The sequence below is a fragment of the Crinia signifera genome, chromosome 9, assembly GCF_055691185.1.
Source record: "Crinia signifera chromosome 9, ASM5569118v1, whole genome shotgun sequence".
In the NCBI taxonomy this organism is placed as follows: Eukaryota; Metazoa; Chordata; class Amphibia; order Anura; family Myobatrachidae; genus Crinia; species Crinia signifera.
In genome coordinates, this window is record NC_139225.1 from 55,368,731 (window position 1) to 55,391,172 (window position 22,442).

Consider the following 22,442-nt stretch of genomic DNA (forward strand, 5'->3'; position numbering starts at 1 on the left):
TGGCAGTGCAATTTCAGTCCTGAGCATAATCCACCATTTGGATGATATGCCAGATTTCATACTTTGACACCGATAAAGTCCTTGTTTCCAGAGGCACTCTGGTCTTTGTATATTGCAATAATCCTTACCCAGGTTTAAAAAATAAATAAATATAAATAAATTAATAATAATAAATATATATAATTATTATTATTTTTTTTTTTATCAAGTATGATTAGGTTAAGGTACTGTATGGGCTACTGAATAAAGGAACTGGGTTGGCACCTCGGTGACCTATTGCTCACTGTTACATTACCTTACACCCCCCCCCCAATTGGTTCCTGACTCCACATTTATATGGAAAGCAGATCAACGCAAGGTTACAACAAGTCAAGCTGCAGACCACATCAAACGTGAGAAAAGGCACAAGGACCACACATAAGAACCCAGCTTCTCAATACTGCAGGGTTTGCAAACCCACTCAAAGAAAAAAAAAAGTAAAAGTATCACTTTCTAAAGTTTGGGATTATTGTAAACAAATCACAATTAGTTTACAGCGTAAGTGACCAAATAATTTGTCCCAAATACATTTACAACATCGGCAGAGTATGGCCTGTATAATCTTTTGGGAGGAGCTTTGCATGCCCTGTTACGTGTATACACCATATTAAAATGGGTACTTGTTTAGTTTCACGGCGGCACTCGTCAAACTTTCTAAAATAAACTTCATGCCAACATGGATAGTTCATACCCCCACTATCCATGTTGGCATGGAGTTGATTTTAAATAGCGTGCCGAGCGTAGCGAGCCACCGAGCCCCTACCGTGGGCGAGCAAAGCGAGCCGTGAAACTAAACAAGTACCTTAAAAATGTATTAAAAAAAAACCTCTCCAAGTTTAAATAATGACAAAAGAAAATGTCACTTTATTAAAGACATCCTGGAATTGTTTCAATGACAAAACTCCATTATTGGCCTGCAGTACACATGGCCTCCTGCCATTCAACAGCCCCCACACCATTAGAGTCGTTCGTCCTCTCTAACCTTTGGCCAGAGCAGATGCCACATGTGGAGCCACTGTTGTCTGTATGCCACTCCAGTATCCTACAATACCGTGTGGAATTTGGTAGGTAATCAAGGCGCTTTGCAAACATTCAAGGTGAAACCCAAAAAAAAAAAAAAAAAAAAAAAAAACACAATAGTGTAATATGGTTTTAACAGTACATAACTGTTCAATTAAAACTGGAGTCGACTCGTACCGAATTAAATGGTCTACATATGAGGTAGACAATAAGGCGTAGGGAGGGACATATGCTTGTCACAATGGAACCAAGAACTCCTCTCACTTTCTTTAGATGCTGATGAATCTCAAACGGATAAGAGAAACTTCATGGTGCAATATGACATACTTTTATTCACACACAATTAAAACTTCACACAATGTAAGGGATCTCAGGACTCTTACCATTCAATTATGTCCACAAGTGATTGTAGACACAAAAGCATAAGATGTAAAACCACCACAGGCGTCCCTGTATACTGGCTGTAAGGTGAAGTCCGTCCGGTCCCCTTCCAGAGTGTTTTCAAACGACCACTGCAATGGGGGTAGCTGGGCAAAATTTAAGGGTAGATCTTTGAGCCGTTTTGAACGGTCCTCTCTAATTTTAAACATTAGAGAGCTGCACAATTTTAGACCAGTTGGTGAACAATAGATACTACAAAGACAAAAGATTTGGACTAATATATCATGCGCTTAAATAGCAGCCCCAAAACCACAACCAAAAAATTGGAGAACCACTCCAGAGGTTAGTTACATACAATACCGTGTGGAATTTGGTAGGTAATCAAGTTGATTGCAAACATTCAAGGTGAAACCCAAAAAAACAAAAGAAAAAAAAACACAATAGTGTAATATGGTTTTAACAGTACATAACAGTTCAATTAAAACTGGAGTCGACTCGTACCGAATTAAATGGTCTACATATGAGGTAGACAATAAGGCGTAGGGAGGGACATATGCTTGTCACAATGGAACCAAGAACTCCTCTCACTTTCTTTAGATGCTGATGAATCGCAACCACCAAAAAAAACTCCCTCTAAAAAGTATACTAAAAAAAGATATACAACGCCAAATCGCTATGTGGTTAATAATTACAAAAAACACCCTTATCAATGGGATAATTGGAGGGGAAATAATACTGATTATAGGGAGAATCATAGAAATGAAAATGATAGATGGCGAAATAGATTTTCTTTATGAGAGGATACCAATCAAAGTGAGGTACATACACCAGATACCGAATATAATCAGCATTTTTTAGATCAAAGGAGAAACCGCAGGAGTTGGAGATAAAAACTAAAAGGGGAACTAGAAGGCAAACAAAGTAAAAGAAGTTACAATAAAAAAAAAAGGAGAGAAAAAAGAGTTTTAAAGAGGTCAGAAAGGATCACCAGGATAGAAGAATTAGAAACAATAAAAATCTTCAACCTGAGTGATCATCTCCTTCTGAAAGAAGAGAGATCTATTTTGGAAAAAGGCCTTCAATTTTGCCCAGCTACCCCCATGGCAGTGGTCGTTTGAAAACACTCTGGAAGGGGACCGGACGGACTTCACCTTACAGCCAGTATCCAGGGACGCCTGTGGTGGTTTTACATCTCATGCTTTTGTGTCTACAATCACTTGTGGACATAATTGAATGGTGAAAGTCCTGAGATCCCTTACATTGTGTGAAGTTTTAATTGTGTGTGAATAAAAGTATGTTATACTGCACCATGAAGTTTCTCTTATCCGTTTGAGATTCATCAGCATCTAAAGAAAGTGAGAGGAGTTCTTGGTTCCATTGTGACAAGCATATGTCCCCCCCTACGCCTTATTGTCTACCTCATATGTAGACCATTTAATTCGGTACGAGTCGACTCCAGTTTTAATTGAACCGTTAAAACCATATTACACTATTGTGGTTTTTTTTCCTTTTGCGTTTTGGGTTTCACCTTGAATGTTTGCAAAGCACCTTGATTACCTACCAAATGCCACACAGTATTGTATTTAGCTAACCTCTGGAGTGGTTCTCCAATTTTTTGGTTGTGATTTTGGGGCTGCTATTTAAGCACATGATATAGTAGTCCAAATATTTTGTCTTTGCACTCCAGTATCCTGTCCTCTAAGTAGGGAATGTCATCTGAAACATGTCCAGTGCTTGGCCCCATTGCCACTTTTTTCTATGTAGAAAATTGTGGAGGGTACAGCAAGCCAGCACCACCCAACTTATTTGGTCCCGGCGGATGTGGATAGCTGTATGGAACAGCCTGAATCTATTAGCCATTATGCCGAGGCATTTTCAACAGTCATCTTGGCCTGGGACAGTTATAAAAATTAGCTTCTCCAGACACAAGTCCCTTTTTGGGGTATGGTTTCATAATAGGTTTGTGCAGTGCAAACCCCTCATCCACAACAAACAAAATTGAGTCCATGCTAACATTCCAATAGTGAGCATAGACTCATACACCAGTGATGCTAACATGGACACTCCAGCTGTTTTTGAACTACACATCCCAGCATACTCTGCTACAGTTTTACCATTTGGCCATGCTAAAATAGATGCAGGGCATGCTGGAATGTGTAGGTCAACAGCTGGAGTGTCTAGGTTAGCCATCACTGCCATACACAGATGGAGAAACTGCACCTGCCATACAGCTGGTGCAAGTTGCAATGGTGCATATAGACTTTGAAGATCCAAGGTGCTGCAAGGAGGAGCCTTAGTATTCACAAAACTGGACACTGCATTACCATGAAAATCATTCAAAAGGGGTATACACAATTAAGGAAAACACAATCCTTCTTCACCAATGGGCCCTAGCATGTGTTTGCTGTTCAAGCCACAGCATCTAAAATATTATATGCCTGTCACACTAACATGCACTTGAAAACGGGGTAGCAAGCTGTGTACAAAATCCCAGGTGCGACCCTGCTTGCAAGGGCTTTCACACTAGCCGTCCGTGACATAATCGGGAGATGTCAGCATCTTTCAGTGGAGCCTTTACAGTGCAGTGAACGGAAACCGGGTTTTGTTGACTCTGGTTACCCGTTCACACGGCTTCTGGACACGCAAGCATCCGGCTCCAACCCGGAACATTCTTTCAGAACCCTTTCACACTGACCAATTTCCTAGGTTGTTGTGCGTTGATGTGCAAGAACTCGGGAAATATTAGTCAGTGTGAAAGGGGTATTACTGGAATTGCGAGATCCCCTTATAATTTGCTTCCTTGTGGTGTGAAACTAAATAATTAGATCTCTGCTTGCATAGGAAAAACTCATTTGATCAGAAGCTAGGGAGTTTAGCAAACAACATTTCTGGGCACTATTAAAGCTCTAGGATCAGAATCCAAGTAAGTAGATGCTAGGAAAAGGCCTTAAACACAGTACATCTACAAATGATATGTCAAACTGTAGTTATTCAATTAATGGTGTCACCATTTTAATAAGTTGCATTTACAATAAACCGTACAAAAAGATATTCCATATATATTTTTTAAAAATATTTTAACTTTAGGAAAGCTGTCTGTACAGACTCAAAGTAATCATCATAACTTCAGGGTCTCCCGATTTAATGTCAAGTGCTTTCAAAAAACAATCCAAAGCTTCCTTCACGTGACCAGCATCTTTAAGTTCCTTGCCATGTTCAACCAGTTTGGAGTAAGAGTCTTCATGACAGGAAACATTTATATGGGTAGATTTTGTTTCTTTTGCAAGGTAATCAACTTTTTCATCAGAAACGAGTTCCACCTCACCAGTAGATTCATCTGTGATGTCTTCAGTATAAGAACTTTGGTCAAGAAAATCAGGTTTAGAATACTCTCCTGAAGTTGGGGAGAGCGCTTCTCCAGCTGGTTCCGCTTTGATATATTCGGTTTCCACGTCTTCAACTTCATCAGTTATTATTTCATCTTCCTCCTCACTCTGGTCATCATTAATGCTCTCTTCAACATCTGTTGCTTCCTCTACAGCTACATAAACAAGAGACCTTCTTGAAGCAATGGATCTGCGTCTCCCTGAACTGCTGGTTTGAAGAAAGAGTTTGTCAGAAATAGATTTTTCTAACTTCGGAGTTGATGCACTCACTGCTTTTACTGAAGGGCTGCTGAAAGGTGAAAACACCATATTACCCTCTTCTAGAGAGATTTCAGACTCGCTTTCTGAATATATTCTCCTTGCTACTTTACGCTTTGCAGAGAAAAATATCTCCTCTCCCTCCTCATAATCATCAATGGAATCATTCATTTTAGTTTCCTGAAGAGAGTTTAAACCATCCATTTCATTGTGCGATCTCTCTACAATAACTGAAGAGCCATCTTCAAGTTGGAGAAATGATTGCTTTATTTGACCACTTTCATTTTTCATGGAAGTTTCCAAGTTGTTGCCTTCTTGACTCATATTTTCAACAGAGTCATCCAATACTAGTATGGCTTCCTTCTCCAGTGCCTTGGATGTTTCCATTATACTTCCCATTTCACCCACGGAATCAAGATGATCCTCTCTATCCAAGGTATCGTCTAACACCAGATTGAAATCACATAGTAACTGATCCTTTAAAGGCAAGTCAGTTTCTTCTTTGAAATGCATACTAGCATCTTCCATCCAAGACTGTTCTTGCTCTGCAGTTTTGATGGTCAAGCTTTCTGAAGGCTTTGAACTTGTATTAGCGAATGACCTACCAGCAGCATCCTCTTCTGCAAAATGTCCATTAGATAGACAACTTCTGTTCTGTAGAGGAATACAAAATATTGCATTATTTCCCAATCACCATATGAAGTACAAAACTATTTATACAAATAGAAAGATGTATTTCACATATTAACACAAATGGCTGTTTAGTTATATCCTCCAACATAAACACAGTGGTTTTACATATGCATAATGCAGTGGCAGTCAGACATTTGTTAGTTACCAGGGAAGGTTGCAAATTTAGAAGCGTTAGAAGGATCCAGCAACGGCATGCATGCCTTTCTTACACACTGTTCTACACTATTAAAATATTAACTTGTTCTAATTCAAGGAAGCAAAATGCCATTTTGCAAAGGACTGGTTGAATTTTCTCTTGATTAACATCAAGGGGTCCATGTACTAGGGCAGTTATGCTGGTTTGTTTGCAAAAGCAAACTACTTCTTTAATGGACACAACCATGTGCACTGCAGGTGGGGCTGATGTAACATGTGCAGAGAGACTTACATTTGGGTTAGTTCTTTTTTTTTCTGTGCAGAGTAAATGCTGACTGCTTTATAATTATGGTGTGTACACATGGTGAGATTCCCTTGCTATTCGACTTCAGATTCGATTGCTATGCAATCTGCATTAGATTTGCACTATATATAGTCATTGCTGCCCTGTCTATCTGGGTTTTAATTTGTGCTGTCACGGGAGCGCGCATCGGGATCGCAAGGTGGTAAACCTGTGAGATCTGCATGTGATTTTGATTATATAGTCAAAATCGAATGTCAAATCTCACTGTGTGTACACAGCTTAACACTGCAATTTAGATTTAAGTTTGAACACACACCACCCAAATATAACTCTGCACATGTTACATCAGCCTGGCCTGCAGTGCAAATGGTCTTGTCCATTAAAGGAGTTTGCTTTTGCAAACCAACCAGAATAACCCCCTAAGCTGGTGAGGGAAAGTGGATGGAGATAAAGCAGTCAATTATCTCCCAACTGCTACTTTACAGTGGCGCAAATGTATTAAGCCTGGTGAAGAGATAAAGTAGGTGATAACAAACCAGCCAATTAACTCATAATGGTTGTTTTTCAAACATAGCTAATTGGCTCTTCACCAGGCTTAACCCTTTGAGTGCCAAGGTAATTTGTTAAAATAGGTGTAAAGATCGGCAAGCAAACCTTTCTATTAATCCTTTTGAACGCTAATGCTGCCGTGAGAGATCCTCAAAATATCTGTTAAAGATGACAGCTTAGCACGTCTGTTCTTTTTTGGGTGCAATATTTAATCAATTAATTTACTTGGCTGTATTTGTATTTGTATTTATACTAAGAGTAGCTGTGAGCGACGATGGCATTTTTAGCGGATATTTTGAGGATCCTTCACTGTGGCACTCAAAGGGTTAATACATCTGCCCCAGAGTTTGAATGTCAGGAAGGTTGGTTAGTACTTTTTCTACATTGGCTTTCTCTCGTAGGCTCACTAGACAGGTTCATAAGTCCATGAATTGTAGTAAGTTTAATTCTCCATTGCCCTATTGGCCATAAAGGATTAAACTCTAGGCACCAATACAAAAAAAGATGGTTAACAATCAGCCATAAGCTAAGATTAGAAGAGTATTTTTTAGATACAAGGTTAGAAAGAAGTACCCAAATTCCAAGCCTCCTCAGTCAAGATTTTAAAGATAACCATGACTCACAGATAATGAACCATTAAACCCGGGTAGGCAATAATCAGCGCTCCAGCTGTTGCCGAACTACACATCCCAGCTGAAACTGATGCAAGGTGTATGCTGGGATGTGTAGTTCAACAACTGGAGGGTCGCTTATTGCCCACCCCAGCTTTAACCCTTTGCAGTCCAATTTTTTTTGTATTAAATATTTAAAATTGAAACTTTTTTTAATTCAAAAATGGTCTACATTAAAATAAGAACATTAACAGTGTTCAACATGCAAAGTGGCTCACTATTGGATCTGCACTTTATAAAATCAACTCCACGCCGACGTGGATAGTGGGGGCGTGGAGTTGATTTTATAAAGTGCAGATCCAATAGTGGGGGTATGAACAGGTCGGGAGGGAGGACGATTACCTCACGCGTCGGACTGACGTAGATAGGTGTGTGGGGGGATATATAATCATTGATAGAATCATTGCTTAGTCAATTAGAAAGTGTTCTTGTGAATTTAGATCTGAATAATCCAAATAAATTGCATAGTTGGTTCAAATGTAAACTAATTTTTGGTTGCAGTGTCATAATTTGCATCAATGTGATTATTTCTGTCTCTAAGCTTTTTATTTGGTGCAGCATGTAAAAAGGGGAGTCAAAAATCAGAACAGAATCAAGAGGGTGCGGTCCGTGGTGGAGTGAGACCAAAATGTCAGCTCAGCGACAGGAGCTGCACTGTGACAAGGTGCTGTCAACTTTTAGGAGCTGGTACTGCAGCCAAAGCAGTCTCAGGGGGAAGCCTGCATCGCCAGGACCCCTAGACTGGAGAAAAAAAGTGAAAGAGTGTGTGCGCACATGCGTGGGGGGTTGCTATACAGCCATGCACGGTTTTGCAGCCTGACCCACATTAAGATGGTCACTGGTGACATGTACCAGTGCATCACAGGGACTTGATTTCACACGGTTATTGTAAAGTCTATTGCAGAATGTCGATATCTGATAAAGATGATTAAATTGAGTAGGAAGGACTGCCTCACCATACATTTAAATGCTGAATAACTTATTTTAACATGGGGTCAAACTTTGGGCATCTTAAGGTTAAATCATATTGACATATTGATTTTTTCTAAGTCACCTGAGGCCAAGCAAGGGAACACTTAAAAACTGGATAGTTAGGGAGCCTTGAGGACAGAGTATGGGAACCTCTGCTATTAACTGTAATAAAAAAGAAATAGGACCAACTGCAATAAACAGTTTTGAAAATATGGTTTGTAATTAATCACATGTTCATGGAAGCCTACAAGGAGGGGATGGAGGGAAGGGGCATCATCTATTAAAAACACTATTTGAACAGCAGTAAGGATTTGAAACTATTGAAACCTGTAAAGCAGCATCCTCTTCTGATAAATGTCCATTAGATAGACAACTTCTGTTCTGTAGAGGAATACAAAATTTTGCATTATATCCCAATCACCATTTGAAGCACAAAAATATTTATACAACTAGAAATATGTATTTCACATATTAATAACACAAATGGCTGTTTACAGATGTAGCGGGATTCATCATTGCAGGGGATGGCGATGGCGTCGCCATCGCCATCCCCTGCCCCGCCGCCATCTGTATGCCGGAAGGGGGTGCGCTTCCCCTTACGACGGTGCTGCCCTCGGTCGCCCGGTGCCCACACCGGGCGACTGCACCCCCCCACAGTGGCCAGAGGTCCCCCCCCCCAGCCCTGTCGAGCGGGAGGCGGACAGTATTGCGTCCGCCTCACCGCCCAGATACTGAGACGCTCGTGCGTGGGGGACGCTCAGTCAGATAGAGGCGCCATGCTGCTGGCGGATCGCCAGCAAGGATAAGGCCTGCTATATCTATAGTTATATCCTCCAACATAAACAGTGGTTTTACATATGCATAATGCAGAGTCAGACAGACGTTTGGACACTAGGGCACTAGTATATAAAGGGTCTAGTTACAAAGGGTCAGCTTTAAAGCAATAGCAGCATTATACTGGTATTAGACAGAAGGAAACCAGAAGGCAAACAGACCAACATTACTACAGAAGGACTGAATTCCAACCACTAAACTCAGGAACATTATGTCGCCTCAACTCACCTGTCCCATAACACCTGGACCAGACCGACCACCCCTATGACATCCCACAGGCCTACCCCTTCATGGTAAGCATGGACCAGTTGATGGAAAGCACCAGCCTATGTAGCAACACTTCCCACATACTTGAATGTGCTCCCCACTTTGTCACAACCATCTATACTGCTCTCATGAGACCAGAACATTTAGGACTATGAAAATAGTGATGCCTAGATTTTCCTCTTTTGGCAGTCCCCTGTAGTGTATACCCAACCCCCTGCTGTTTACATCTACTTTACCATGTGCTATTCCTGCAATGTGTACCTCTGCAAATTGCACACCCTGCCAGCGGTGACCTATGTAATATATCCAAGATGGTTCCTCTGTGGGCAGAATGTGCTTCACATGGATGTTTCTGTGCACTGTGTATCACACTACTACACAAGCATCCGCTTTCTCATATCTGCATTGGGCCCTTGGATGACTCACCTACCACCGTGTAACCTTCAGATGGACTGTTGGGACCATATTCTACACTGAAATAACCGATTTTAGGTGTCATTTCTTCTAGAAATAACCTATTCCACCTAGTATAATCTAACACAGTGCAAACAAGATGGCTGCCTCACCTGGTACCTTGGACAACCCATGGAAGTACTGTGCTCAAGGTTTTCTTGTAACTTTTCTAATGCTGTACTACCTAAACCAGTAATTCCTAAATTGTGTGCCGAGGCACCCTGGGGTGCCTTGGCTTGGTGGTCCAGGATCAATTAATTATGGCCAATTTAAGAGGGCAACACACTGCTAGTGGCTGCCAATTATACAAATATGTGGACAATCCGTAGCAAACCATTTGCTTCATTTAAGATTTTTTTTTCTGTTTCTGAACAAGAATTCTGTTACTCTAGGGGCAGACACGTCCAAACTATGGCCCTCCATCTGTTGTGAAACTACAAGTCCCATCATGCCTGGCAACAATTCTGCCATTGAGAATGCTAAAACTATGGCAAGGCATGCTGGGATATGTAGTTTCACAACAGCCTGCTCTAGAAGTTTGGGAACCACTGACCTAAACTCTGTATTATGTGCACTGTTTTGGAGGTCTGTAAAGCACCTGAAGTCCTGTTGGAGAAACTGCGCTACATTAATAAAAACTAACCTACTTAGAATTAAACTAACTTGCTGTCAAAGTTTACATCTATTCTGTCTCATGAACAAAACCCAAGGTTCACAACCCTCAAGTTTTCCTACTTGAAGACTACAGAGGAGAACCCCCAAATTAAACTACATACTTCAGGGCTCGACAAACCCCGGGGTCCAGGTCGCCACATGTCCAGATTTTGCTTCCTGGCGACCAGATTTTGTTGGAGAGGAAGCAGAATCTGGTCATGGGCGGGCACACTTGCGGTAACAGCCAGGCAGAGAGGCCATTGATCTACCCGGCAGTATGAGCTCAGATGTTACTCACTAAAGAGCAGGTCCGCAGCAGCATTGGGAGCCAATCACAGTTTGCGGTTTGACAGCCAATCAGGAGCTGCAGTTCCTGATGGTCTTGTCTGTCGGATCGCAGTGACCTATCTAGCGCGGATTTCAAAATAGCCACAGTGGCAGTTTGGTAACTTTAATGCTGTAGCCGCTCGTGTCTGCCCTGGCAGCTCTGCGGCAAACTGAGCCGCCCCACTGCCATGCCAAGTGGGGAGGAGAGAGCTGCATTAGTGGAGTTAAGAAGTATGTGAGCTGTGAGGGCCAGGGGGGTAGAGCAGTGTCAGAGCTGTGTCTGGTATGGTATTTGGGGGGGCTGCGCTAGTATGGCATCAAGGGTAAAGAAATATATATATATAAAGAAATATATATATATATATATATATATATATATATATATATATATATATATATATATATATATATATATATATATTTTTTTTTTTTTATTTCACTGTTGCCATGTGGGGGGTGAGCAAAATTTATAGTTACGCCACTGCGCAGTGGAAGTTCTCTCATACAGCCGGGTGGATTGATGACTTCTTTGCCTAGCTGTTACCATTACCATGGATGGTAACGACAGGGAACAGGAGGGATAATTCCCCATAGCAATGAGCATGTTAACCCCCACTGCTTCGGATCACTGTCCGAAGTGTGGGGAAGTAGGAGCCTCTTTTAGACATCTTCTCTGGGAGTGTGATAAAGTGCGAAGTTATTGGGAGGAGATTAGGGGAGTGTGTCAAGCTCTGGGGGCCCCATGTGACGCACTAACAGACTATAACTTATTGTTGGGGGTTTGGTCCGATGTAAGAATTAATAGAGGGTTAAAACAATTGCTATTAATACTCACTGCACTCGCTAAACAAATTTTGTCACGGTATTGGATGGCCCATCGAGGCCCAATTTTTCAGGAGTGGTTGAACACTGTTAATGTAACTTATGAACACGAAAAATATTATTATGCTATTAAAAAAAGGATTAATGAATTTCACGAAATTTGGCATACCTGGCGCTCTTCACGGTTTTATATATCTAATATTCAATTGTAATAATAAGGCACTACGTTGTATAAGTAAATCCAGTAAACATATATACACTATCTTATTTATTTATGTTTTTTTTTATTTTTTATTTTTTCTAATTTTATTATCACTTCTCACTTTTTAGAAATTATGATATGTTTTAACTCATAATCAACAATATAATAACTTGTTGTACTAACTATCGTCAAGGGACCCGTAGGGTTGACAGATGTACTGTGGATGGGAATACGGGGGTATCGTTTATTGCTTGGTGGTTGTTAGCGTTAATGTACTACAGCAATTTGAATATTTGACTATGTATTTGTTGCGGCTATATGTCTTAGGTCTGTATTGTTTTGTATATTTTATTGTTTTTCATTTTTTGTATTCTCTTTAAGTGTTTTATTTAGAAAAAATAAATAAAGACTGAATTAAAAAAAAAAAAATGAGCATGTTAACCCCTGACAGAACATGTAACTCCTGGTTAAGAGCATGCAACCCCTGGTAACAGGCATGCAACTCCTGGCAACGAGCATGTAAGTAAGCGGAACTTATGTGACATAATATGTAATAGGCATTACGGCATTTGGTATTATATGTGATGGGCATTATGGCATGTGGCATAATATGTAATGGGTGTGTGACATGTGTAATAGGCATTACAGAGTAAATTTTTGGTGCGCGGCTTTGGCACGCGGCTTTGGCACGCACTGTTCCCATTTTTAATTTGTCTGGCTCCTACTTTTTCATCCTGGCTCCTAGATTTTAATGAAATTGGTCAAGCCCTGACATATTTAATTAAAAAGGAAACTACAAATAGTCTAGACAGAATTCATAAAAAAAAAAAAAAAAAAATCCATTTATAAAATGAGCTGGGTTTGGTGCACTCAATATAGGTGTATGCGACATTAGATATCTAGTAGGGCCAAGGATGGTTGTGTGTTCAGAATCCTATCCCTGGCTCTACAGTCACAATTCCCAGCTCCAATTCAGCCTGCAATAAATCCTGCTTCCATAAGGATTTAAAGCAGTCTCTACAGCAGTGTTCCTCAAGTCACAATAATTCCTCTTACACACCAGCCAAAATTCCTGGGCTGGTCCTTGGAACAACCCTGGACTAGTGCTGATGTGAAAATGCTCCAGAGCCAAAATCCAGGGACTGATACCCTGGGATTTTAACCCTGATAGCTACCAGGGTTGGTCCAGGGACATTCCAGGGTTACTGTCTGGTATGAAAGGTGCAGGGACATGTCCCTCCTCCCATGTTGCCTCTGCTGATGCAGATTGGCTATGCAGGGCAACTTACCGTTGTTGTGGATTTCTATAGATGCTGAGAGGCATAACACAGCTGCAGAAAGACCCGGTGCAAGCTTTGTGGCACAACCGACCCCAGCAATGCGTTTTAACCCCCTGAAAGCCTGCAATGTCTGCATTGTAAATCATAGCATACAGGAAAAAATTGTGCAAGCTCTGTGGCACAACAAGCCCCAGCAATGCAATGTAATCCCTGAAAGCCTGCAATCTCTGCATTTGAAATCACACTGCATACAGGAAGATACTGCAAGGGCTGTAACACAACAGACCCCAGAAGTACTATTTATCCCCTGAAAGCCTGCAATGCATACTTGCCTACCCTCCTGCAGAATTCCCTGAAATAACTGCAAACCCCCCCCCCCCAGTCTAATTCTACATTTTGATACTCTAGGATCTGCCAGGAAATAAGTATTTTTATACTTTTAAATGGAAATTGATATTTGAATGGCGACCATCACAACAATACAGCCTTTGCCAAACATTACATTTTTAGTAAGACATGGTGTCAAAGTGTTAAATAATTTGCAATACCAGTAGTAAGTCTACTTACCAGATTGGGGATTTGTTTTGCAAAAGGAGCAGGTGGTAAAATGGCTTCAATAGAGTCTTCCAAACTGGTTATCTGGTACTTTTCATGTTTTGGAGATTCTTGTTTAAAAGGCAGATTTCCTTCAGAGGAATGATCAATGATCAAACTGGTCATCTGAGCGCTGACATTTGGCCTCTTAAGTGGAACAGAAACAACATTTTCTTCATCGTCGCTAACATCTATTAATAAGCTTTCCATATGAGAGCTTACATTTGCAACATCATACTCTGTAAGGTCTATTGTTTTATGGGGAGAGAGACTAGGTTTATTACTTCGTGGATTTTTTTGTTTCCCTTGTTCCGGAAAAACATTGGGTCGTAGCCAGGCACCTTCAGATCCCTTCCTTATCTGTTCCATTAGTTGCTCATTCATCTGAGATTCCATCTGTACTAGCTCATGAGCTTTCTGCACCCGCTCTTGAATGTATTGACCATATTCCCCTTCTTCATCTTGGGAGGACACCTCATGTGTATACATCAGGTCATGGTCAGAAATTCCAAAAATCTCTAGAGTATGCAAATAAGCTATATGTTCATCAAGATTGCTATCTGTTTTCCTCTGCGACGAATGCATGTTCTGAAGCTGAATCTGTGTTGAAGATGTGCGAGTATCTTCTAAAGAAAATAGTTCTCTTAGTTCTTGCTTTGAAAAGTAGCGAAAGGGATTTTTCTTGTCACCTGTTGTTTGCCTTATTAATGAGTCCTTGAAAATTTGCCTTCTATATATTTTTTCTTCCACTGTGCCACAAGTTATAAGTCTATAAATGACTACATTTTCCTGCTGTCCTATTCTATATGCTCTATCAACAGCTTGAGCATCGGTAGCTGGATTCCAACTGGGGTCAAAAATAACAACACGGTCAGCTGCAGTTAGGGTTAACCCGACGCCTCCAACTTGTGTTGTCAACAGAAGCACTGAATAGCTGCTATTGCTCTGAAACATGCTTATTCTTTTTTCCCGATCGAATAGCGAAACTGTCCCATCAATACGCATGACCTTGAAACTTCTATTATTCAAGATGCGAGCAATCATGTCAAGCATTTTTCGTGACTGGGAGAAAACAAGAGTTCTGTGCCCTTCATCTTTCAGCTTGTGGAGAAGAGCTATTAAAAGCATGAGTTTTCCAGACTCCTCAATCAGAGCTTCATCAGAAAGGTGGTCATACTTTGTGACTGCCTCGAGAGCATTTTCCTCTGTCCCATCCCCTTCCAAACCCAGTTGAACACATGCTCTAGCAGACAGAAGTCTGGGGTGATCACATAGCTTTTTTAGAATGTTCAACTCTGCTAGAGGCGATTTAGTAGTCATTAGCAATTCCTTAATTTCATCCAGAGATATAAACTGTTTATATACATCTTCCTGAATAGGAGACAAATATACCCATATTATAAAGTCATTTTTTCGTGTAAGAGAAGGCATCTCCGGAGCGTCAAGATTTGTTTCCTTGTTTAGCTGCTGGTCCACTACCTTTTTATTCTGAACATCATTTTTTGTACGTCTTAGAAAATAAGGCTGAATAATTTTCATGAGGTTCTCTGATATCTTTAGCCCAAGTGCTTTTTCACCTGGGGTAGAATCTTTCTCTCTGGCCCTTGTAATGGGATTTTCGTACTCCATTTTAAATGTCTTGGCGTTTCCCAGTAGAGTACCTTGACACGCAAAATCATAGAGAGCCCACATCTCACGCAGATTGTTTTGGACAGGTGTGCCTGTGAGAAGAATGCGGTTTTTGGCCGGAATAGCAGAACAAGATTTGGCAGTCTTTGTCGATGAGGTTTTGATTTTATGAGCCTCATCTAAAACAATATAATCCCAAATAAACTCTCTTCCATTGTAAGTAGACACCTGTTGCCAGTTATTAATTAACATTTGGTAGGTGGTAATAAGAATGCCACCCTTTCTCTGGATTTTCTCAAGGTTTCTGGATCGCTCTTTCTTACTTGTACCATGAAATTCGTTTACTCTCATGCCTGGAGTCCATTTTTCAAACTCTTTTATCCAAGTGCCGATTAGAGTTGTGGGCATAATTAACAATACGCAATTTGCTAATTCGCCATCAAACATTCCAGAAAGGAAGGCAATAACCTGGATAGTCTTTCCAAGACCCATATCATCTGCCAGTATACCACCTTTTCTTCCATCTCTGTATAGACTGTAGAGAAATGCTACGCCTTCACGCTGATGTTCAAATAACTTATTATGTAGTTCTTTGTAGAGCATCAAGCCGCTGTCTAACACATTGATAAACTCATCATCTTGTTCAGTTTGGAGCTTAAGCTCTTGAAGAGCCTCTTCAAGCTTTGCTATGCGACTTTTTAACTTTTCACTTGGGTGTATGGCATCTGCTTTTTGAAAATATTCTATGGACTGCAAGAGGTTTCCATTCTTTGCTTCCTGCTTGGCTTTTTGAATATATCTGCAGAAGACAAAATATTTAGGACTACATGTTGTGAAGACCAGATTTGTCAGTATAGTGTAGATCAGGCATGGCCAAACTATGGCCCCCAGCAGTTGTGAAAATACAAGTCCCATCATGCCTTACCACCGTTTGATATTGGGGAATGCTAAAACTATGGCAAGGCATGCTGGGATGTGTAGTTCCACAGTTTGGACATGCCTGGTATAGATGTAGAGCACTGCTGTTAGAAAATGCACCCACAGAAAATGCATACACCCATCTATAGCTGGAGGTAAATAGAACACGTTCAGAGTTGCCAGAGGCCACTAATTCAGTCTGAGAATGGCTATATTTTGAAAGTGGTAGTCATTGCCAAGGACAAACCAGGTTGTGCGAGAATATACAATTAATGTGCTGTATAGCACATTAAATGCCATTATTATATGTGCAATCAGAACCGATATCTGATCGCATGCCATACAATAATGGCATGTGATGCTATTTTTTTTTATCGGACCCCTGACAGCAGTGAATATATTACATAGGAAAATCGCATCACATCTCATGCCATACAATAATGGCATGCGATGCAATTTCACTACCCTGAATAGCCCACTACGCAAATGACGTAGTGGGCGCTGTGATAATACACCGGGGATGTACTAAGGACTGGTAGCATATCCTGCTGCCTTTTGCAATAATGCGCATCACATATGTGACAACCAAAACAAAGGGCAGCTCTGCTGATAAGAGCTTCCCTTTAGGATGGCTGTGCATCAATAGACTTCTGGGTCTATGAAAGTGCAGAGTGAAACCAGCAGTCATAGAGCATGCAGTGTTGGATCAGTGACAATGCTGTTGATAGAAGCCCATAAGCTTTTATGGAGTAATGCTAATTACAGCTGGCATTGCCCTCCACAGTGGAGACCTGTCGGAGAGGGCTTTAGTGCATTAGAAAATGCAGTACAATTCACAAAAAAAAATTCTTTCATAATCCAGCCCTTAGTGAAGTCGAGTTAAAGCCACGAGGAGAACATGGTCACCAGAGGACTGTCTGCTGCCTGAATGGGGAGAGGGGGCTGCCAACAGTGGCGGGTTGGGAACTCCCAGAGTTCGACCCCAAACCATAGATGTATTTATGGTGCTGGACACATGAGGGGCTACCAGTATGGCTTTCACATACCTACAGATTTTTTGGGGGGCTCTTTAGCACTAGCTGCTTGGCTATTTTAGTAAAAGCCATGCTGGGGCTTGTAGTTCCATGGCAACCTACCATTGACTGGTACTGGTGGGTTTCACTTAATGCATTCGGAGCAGAATACTGCAGGAACATATGCAAAAGGGTAAAGGATACAGAACATACTGTACTTGCCTACCTGACCCTCTCCATGAGGGAGAAAATGCGGGTATGGGTGAAAACCGGACCAGGATAAAACCCCCGGACCGCACATCAAACTCTGCATTTTAAAGCTTGTAGCCTCTGGTCCGGGGGCTGTCCTGTTCGGGAGGAGGGGGTAGAATAAAGCCTCCCTGTATGGTCCGGACATGTAGCAAAAACCGGATGGTCCAGACCACACGGGGAGGCTGTAATCTCCCCTCCACCATGTCCCTGGTGATAGCTATAACAGGGACCCCCCGGACAAGACACTCCCCGGACAGGACACCCCCCCCCGGACCGGACCCTACAAGATCCGGACTGCAGATTTTGTCATTGCCAAGGACAAACCAGGTTGTGCGAGAATACACAACCCAGCATGCCCTAAATGACATGATATGTCATTTAATTGTATAGCACATTAAATGCCATTATTATATGTGCAATCGGAACCGATATCTGATCGCATGCCATACAATAATGGCATGTGATGCTATTTTTTTTTTTTATCGGACCCCTGACAGCAGTGAATATATTACATAGGAAAATCGCATCACATCTCATGCCATACAATAATGGCATGCAATGCAATTTCACTACCCTGAATAGCCCACTACGCAAATGACGTAGTGGGCGCTGTGATAATACACCGGGGATGTACTAAGGACTGGTAGCATATCCTGCTGCCTTTTGCAATAATGCGCATCACATATGTGACAACCAAAACAAAGGGCAGCTCTGCTGATAAGAGCTTCCCTTTAGCTTTTATGGAGTAATGCTAATTACAGCTGGCGTTGCCCTCCACAGTGGAGACCTGTCGGAGAGGGCTTTAGTGCATTAGAAAATGCAGTACAATTCACAAAAAAAAATTCTTTCATAATCCAGCCCTTAGTGAAGTCGAGTTAAAGCCACGAGGAGAACATGGTCACCAGAGGACTGTCTGCTGCCTGAATGGGGAGAGGGGGCTGCCAACAGTGGCGGGTTGGGAACTCCCAGAGTTCGACCCCAAACCATAGATGTATTTATGGTGCTGGACACATGAGGGGCTACCAGTATGGCTCTTTCACATACCTACAGATTTTTTGGGGGGCTCTTTAGCACTAGCTGCTTGGCTATTTTAGTAAAAGCCATGCTGGGGCTTGTAGGACAAAACCCCCGGACCAGACATCAAACTCTGCATTTTGGAGCTTGTAGCCTCCGGTCCGGGGGGTGTGCTGTCCGGGGGGCTGCCTGTGACACCTGTCACCAAGTAGAGGAGGAGGGCCTCCCTGTATGGTCCGGACATGTAGCAAAAACCAGACGGTCCGGACCACACGGGGAGGCTGTAATCTCCCCTCCACCATGTCCCTGGTGATAGCTATAACAGGGACCCCCCGGACAAGACACTCCCCGAACAGGACACCCCCCCCCCTCGGATCGGACCCTACAAGCTCCGGACTGCAGATTTTGTTGTCCTGTCCGGCGGTCCGGAGTTTAGTGCGGGTCCGGTATTTACATAGTCCCATAAAATGCTGTATTCCTGGGCTTGCCTGGTAATGTATCAACTGTGGTGAAACACCTTTCTTATCTGTTAACTGGTGAACTAGGTAATTGATATGATCACCATGGCCTAAAGTGGTTCAAATGGCCTCAATACCAGGCAATGTGCAGCACCAGCAGCTCATCACACACAGAAAGAGGAGCACAGGCCGGTGACGAGTCTGTGGGCAATTAGTCGGAACAAAGAAAACATACAGCTAAGTAAGTGGCGCATACACATACACACCTGGACCAGCACACATACACGGACAAGCACTCATGATGCCACATTCTCACCGACCTCTCATATTTCTCTGCCAGCTCCGGATCCTCCTGCGTCCGGGACAGAACACTAGCGTCACGCTGCGGTCTCTCCGCTGAATCCGACTCCATGCTGAGCGTGACCGCATGCGGGCACGGTAGATTGCTTGATACGTTGGGGTCCGGACCCGACCCCGCCGCGGATTTTCAAACCGCTTCCCAGCAAGCAGCGCAGGGAGGAGGGGCTACCGCTTGCTTTTAACCTGTTCTGTGCTGTGATTAGCCAGCGCCATCACTGAGCGCCGTGAGCCCCTCCTATTGGATTGTGTTTAGAATAGATCCACTTCTGTTTTTTGAAGGATATGTGACGTTGGTGAGGGCGGAAGTAGTTACATGCCCTCAGTGTTTTTTTTTATTTTATTTGTAATTTACGTAGGGGTAAGTTGTTTCCTTTTATTTCGGCTGTATTGTACCTAGTGCATGATGGGAAAAGTAAAAAAAAAAACAGAAGGGGTTCTAGCTTTTACGTGTGGTAGGCGGTGACACTGCAGGCTGTGTTAGTAACATATGATCACATAGTCAGAGAACTGATGGACCAGCCCATAGCTCAGCGGTTACTTCTTGAACCACAGATAATTGCATCTACAATCCTATGGGTTCGAAACCCGCGGGCGCTATCTGGTCTTTTTTTTTATTTACATTCACATTTTATTTTCTATTCCAATACAATAGGCTAATCATAGTTTATTGCCACAATGTACTGATTGCAATGTGTTCTGACAACATGCTTTGTTGTTTCCAGTTGTAAGTTTTTCAATCACAGTTTTTTATAAAGCCCTGCCCCCAGTACTGCTGCTGAAAGTCTCCTCTCCGAGCTTCTCCCGGCGGAGAGGAGATTCTTAAACACGACAACCCTAAAGTAATGTAATCAGATTATTTTATGATATGGACCATTGCATACCTCCCAACTGTCACGATTTTAGAGGGACAGTCCCGATTTTCAGGTCCTGTCCCGCTGTCCCACCCGCGGCAGGCATTGTCCCGCTGCGGGGGGTGGCAGGTGGAGACCCCCCAATCTAGTAGAATAGACGCTGTGCGCATGCGCACAGCGTCTATTCTCGTATGAAAATGAGGTTGCGGCTAATTAGCATAAGCCGTGCCCTCATTTGCATACGTCCCGCCCCCTTTTCGGGTGTCCCTATTTCTTCAGATCAAAAGTTGGGAGGTATGCATTGCTTTTATTCAGATCTGATCGCTGTAGAAATCTGTTCTCAAAATGGGCAAAACCATGTGCACCTGCAGTAGGTGGGGCAGATGTAACATGTGCAGAGAGAGAGAGAGAAATTTGGTTGGGGTGTCTTGAAACTGAAATCTAAATTGCAGTGTAAAAATAATGCAGCCAGTATTTACCCTGCACAGAAACAAAATAACTCAAACAAATTTAACTCTCTCTATACATGTTACATCTGCCCCACCTGCACTGCACATGGTTTTGCCCATTTTGAGAACAAATTTGTACTGCAATCAGATCTGAATAAGGGCCCTAAAGCGCATGACTGACAGCCCAAGGGAGAGTGACTGTTACTGGGGAAGGATCCAGAGGATCTCTCTCCTGGTAAATGATATGTTTTGTAGTCCATAGGGCTATTTCACACGCTCCGGCTCCTAAAACCACGATTGTGTCCATTCACACGGGACGGCCACCCAGTTGCAGCCAGATCCCACCACTGGAAAGGACGGCTGCCGGGCTGTGGCCATCCCCTACCTTGTAAACTTCTCAGTGCGGCACGGCTTCTTAGCAATGCGGGGATTCGCCACCCGGCAGGAGTCGGAGCGTGTGAAATAGCCCATAGGCTACATAACAGAGACCACTTGCATGGCCTGCTCTTAATACTGTAATTCAGTGCTGTAGACTAAAACTAACTCCCCCCTACTAGTGCCTACAAATGCCAGAAGGGCCGATGGCCAGGTGGGCCAAATGTGTCCTGTGTGAGTGGCCATCATATCCGCGGTCGCTATACTGTGAGCCTTACACTGTAAGCCTTAAGTGTAAGGACACTTCCGCCCTTGCAGTCCATGCCCCACGCAGAGCGCACTCAGCGCCAACCTCCCCCTCCCTCTTCCTACACCGCGCATGATCACACTGCGCATCCGGGGCAGCTGCTGCAGCCGAGCAGAGAGTGCGAGGTGGAGGCAGCTTACCCGTCCCCAACAAGCGGAGTAGCCTGGCTGGAGCAGGACCTCCCTGTGCACAGCATGTGATGTGAGTCCTGTCAGCCTGACAAAGTCAGGCTTTTGCCACTTTTTAATATCTGCTTTAAGTCAGGTCCAAAAATATCTTTAGCAACAGTTATCTGTACATCATTTCTCATCCTGAGTTTCAGGATGAGAAATGATGCACAGATAACTGTTGCTAAAGATATTTTTGTTCCATGGAATCTGGCTTTATTAGTCCAGGGGAGAAGCCAGTGGCGTCCTGTTATTACTATTATACAGGGGGAGCAGCCTGTGGTGTCCTGTTATTACTATTATACAGGGGGAGCAGCCTGTGGTGTCCTGTTAATACTATTATACAGGGGATCAGCCTGTGGGGTCCAGTTATTATTATAATACAGGGGGAGAAGCCTGTTGTGTCCTGATACTATAGAGGCGGAGCAGCCTGTTGTGTCCTGTTATTATACAGGGGGAGCAGCCTATGGGGTCCAGATTGTGTCATATTCTCTAATCGGCATTACAGTGTGTTCCATAATGTGTAATGCCTCCTTTTTCTGATGCCATGCCTCCTTTCAATGAGACCATGTCCCCTTTTTGCTGCGCGGCTTTGCCGCACAAATTGTCCCACCTGCTGCAGGTGGGCCTGTGTGCTCAAAATGCCAGGGCCGATTTCTGATCCCAGTCCGGCCCTGCCTACACCTAACCTCCCCTCTCCCTGCAGCCTAAACTTCTAAATCGAACCCCCCTTCCCTGGCCGCTACTGCTCCCCATATATTCACTGATCAGGATGCCAGCTGTTAGGATTCTGGCGTTGGCATCCTGA

At 42.8% G+C, this 22,442-nt stretch overlaps 1 protein-coding gene across 1 annotated transcript; it reads right to left on the reverse strand.

The window, feature by feature from the left end:
* Positions 1–4,427: 4,427 nt before the first annotated feature.
* ERCC6L (ERCC excision repair 6 like, spindle assembly checkpoint helicase) lies at positions 4,428–19,692 on the reverse strand. Its single transcript, XM_083159103.1, has 4 exons — positions 19,446–19,692; positions 13,815–16,269; positions 8,736–8,789; positions 4,428–5,738 (listed from the first exon to the last, which is right to left on the reverse strand). Exons 1-4 carry the CDS (start codon positions 19,535–19,537, stop codon positions 4,524–4,526), a joined length of 3,816 nt encoding a protein of 1,271 aa, XP_083015229.1. The 5' UTR covers positions 19,538–19,692; the 3' UTR covers positions 4,428–4,523.
* Positions 19,693–22,442: the final 2,750 nt, after the last annotated feature.

Excerpts from the sequence above, each read along its gene's own strand:
- ERCC6L (XM_083159103.1), bottom strand. The coding sequence starts at position 19,537 with ATGGAGTCGGATTCAGCGGAGAGACCGCAGCGTGACGCTAGTGTTCTG. Across the intron at positions 16,270-19,445 it reads CTGGCAGAGAAATATGAGAG|ATATATTCAAAAAGCCAAGC; the intron begins GTCGGTGAGAAT and ends TGTCTTCTGCAG. Across the intron at positions 8,790-13,814 it reads CAAAACAAATCCCCAATCTG|AACAGAAGTTGTCTATCTAA; the intron begins GTAAGTAGACTT and ends ATTCCTCTACAG.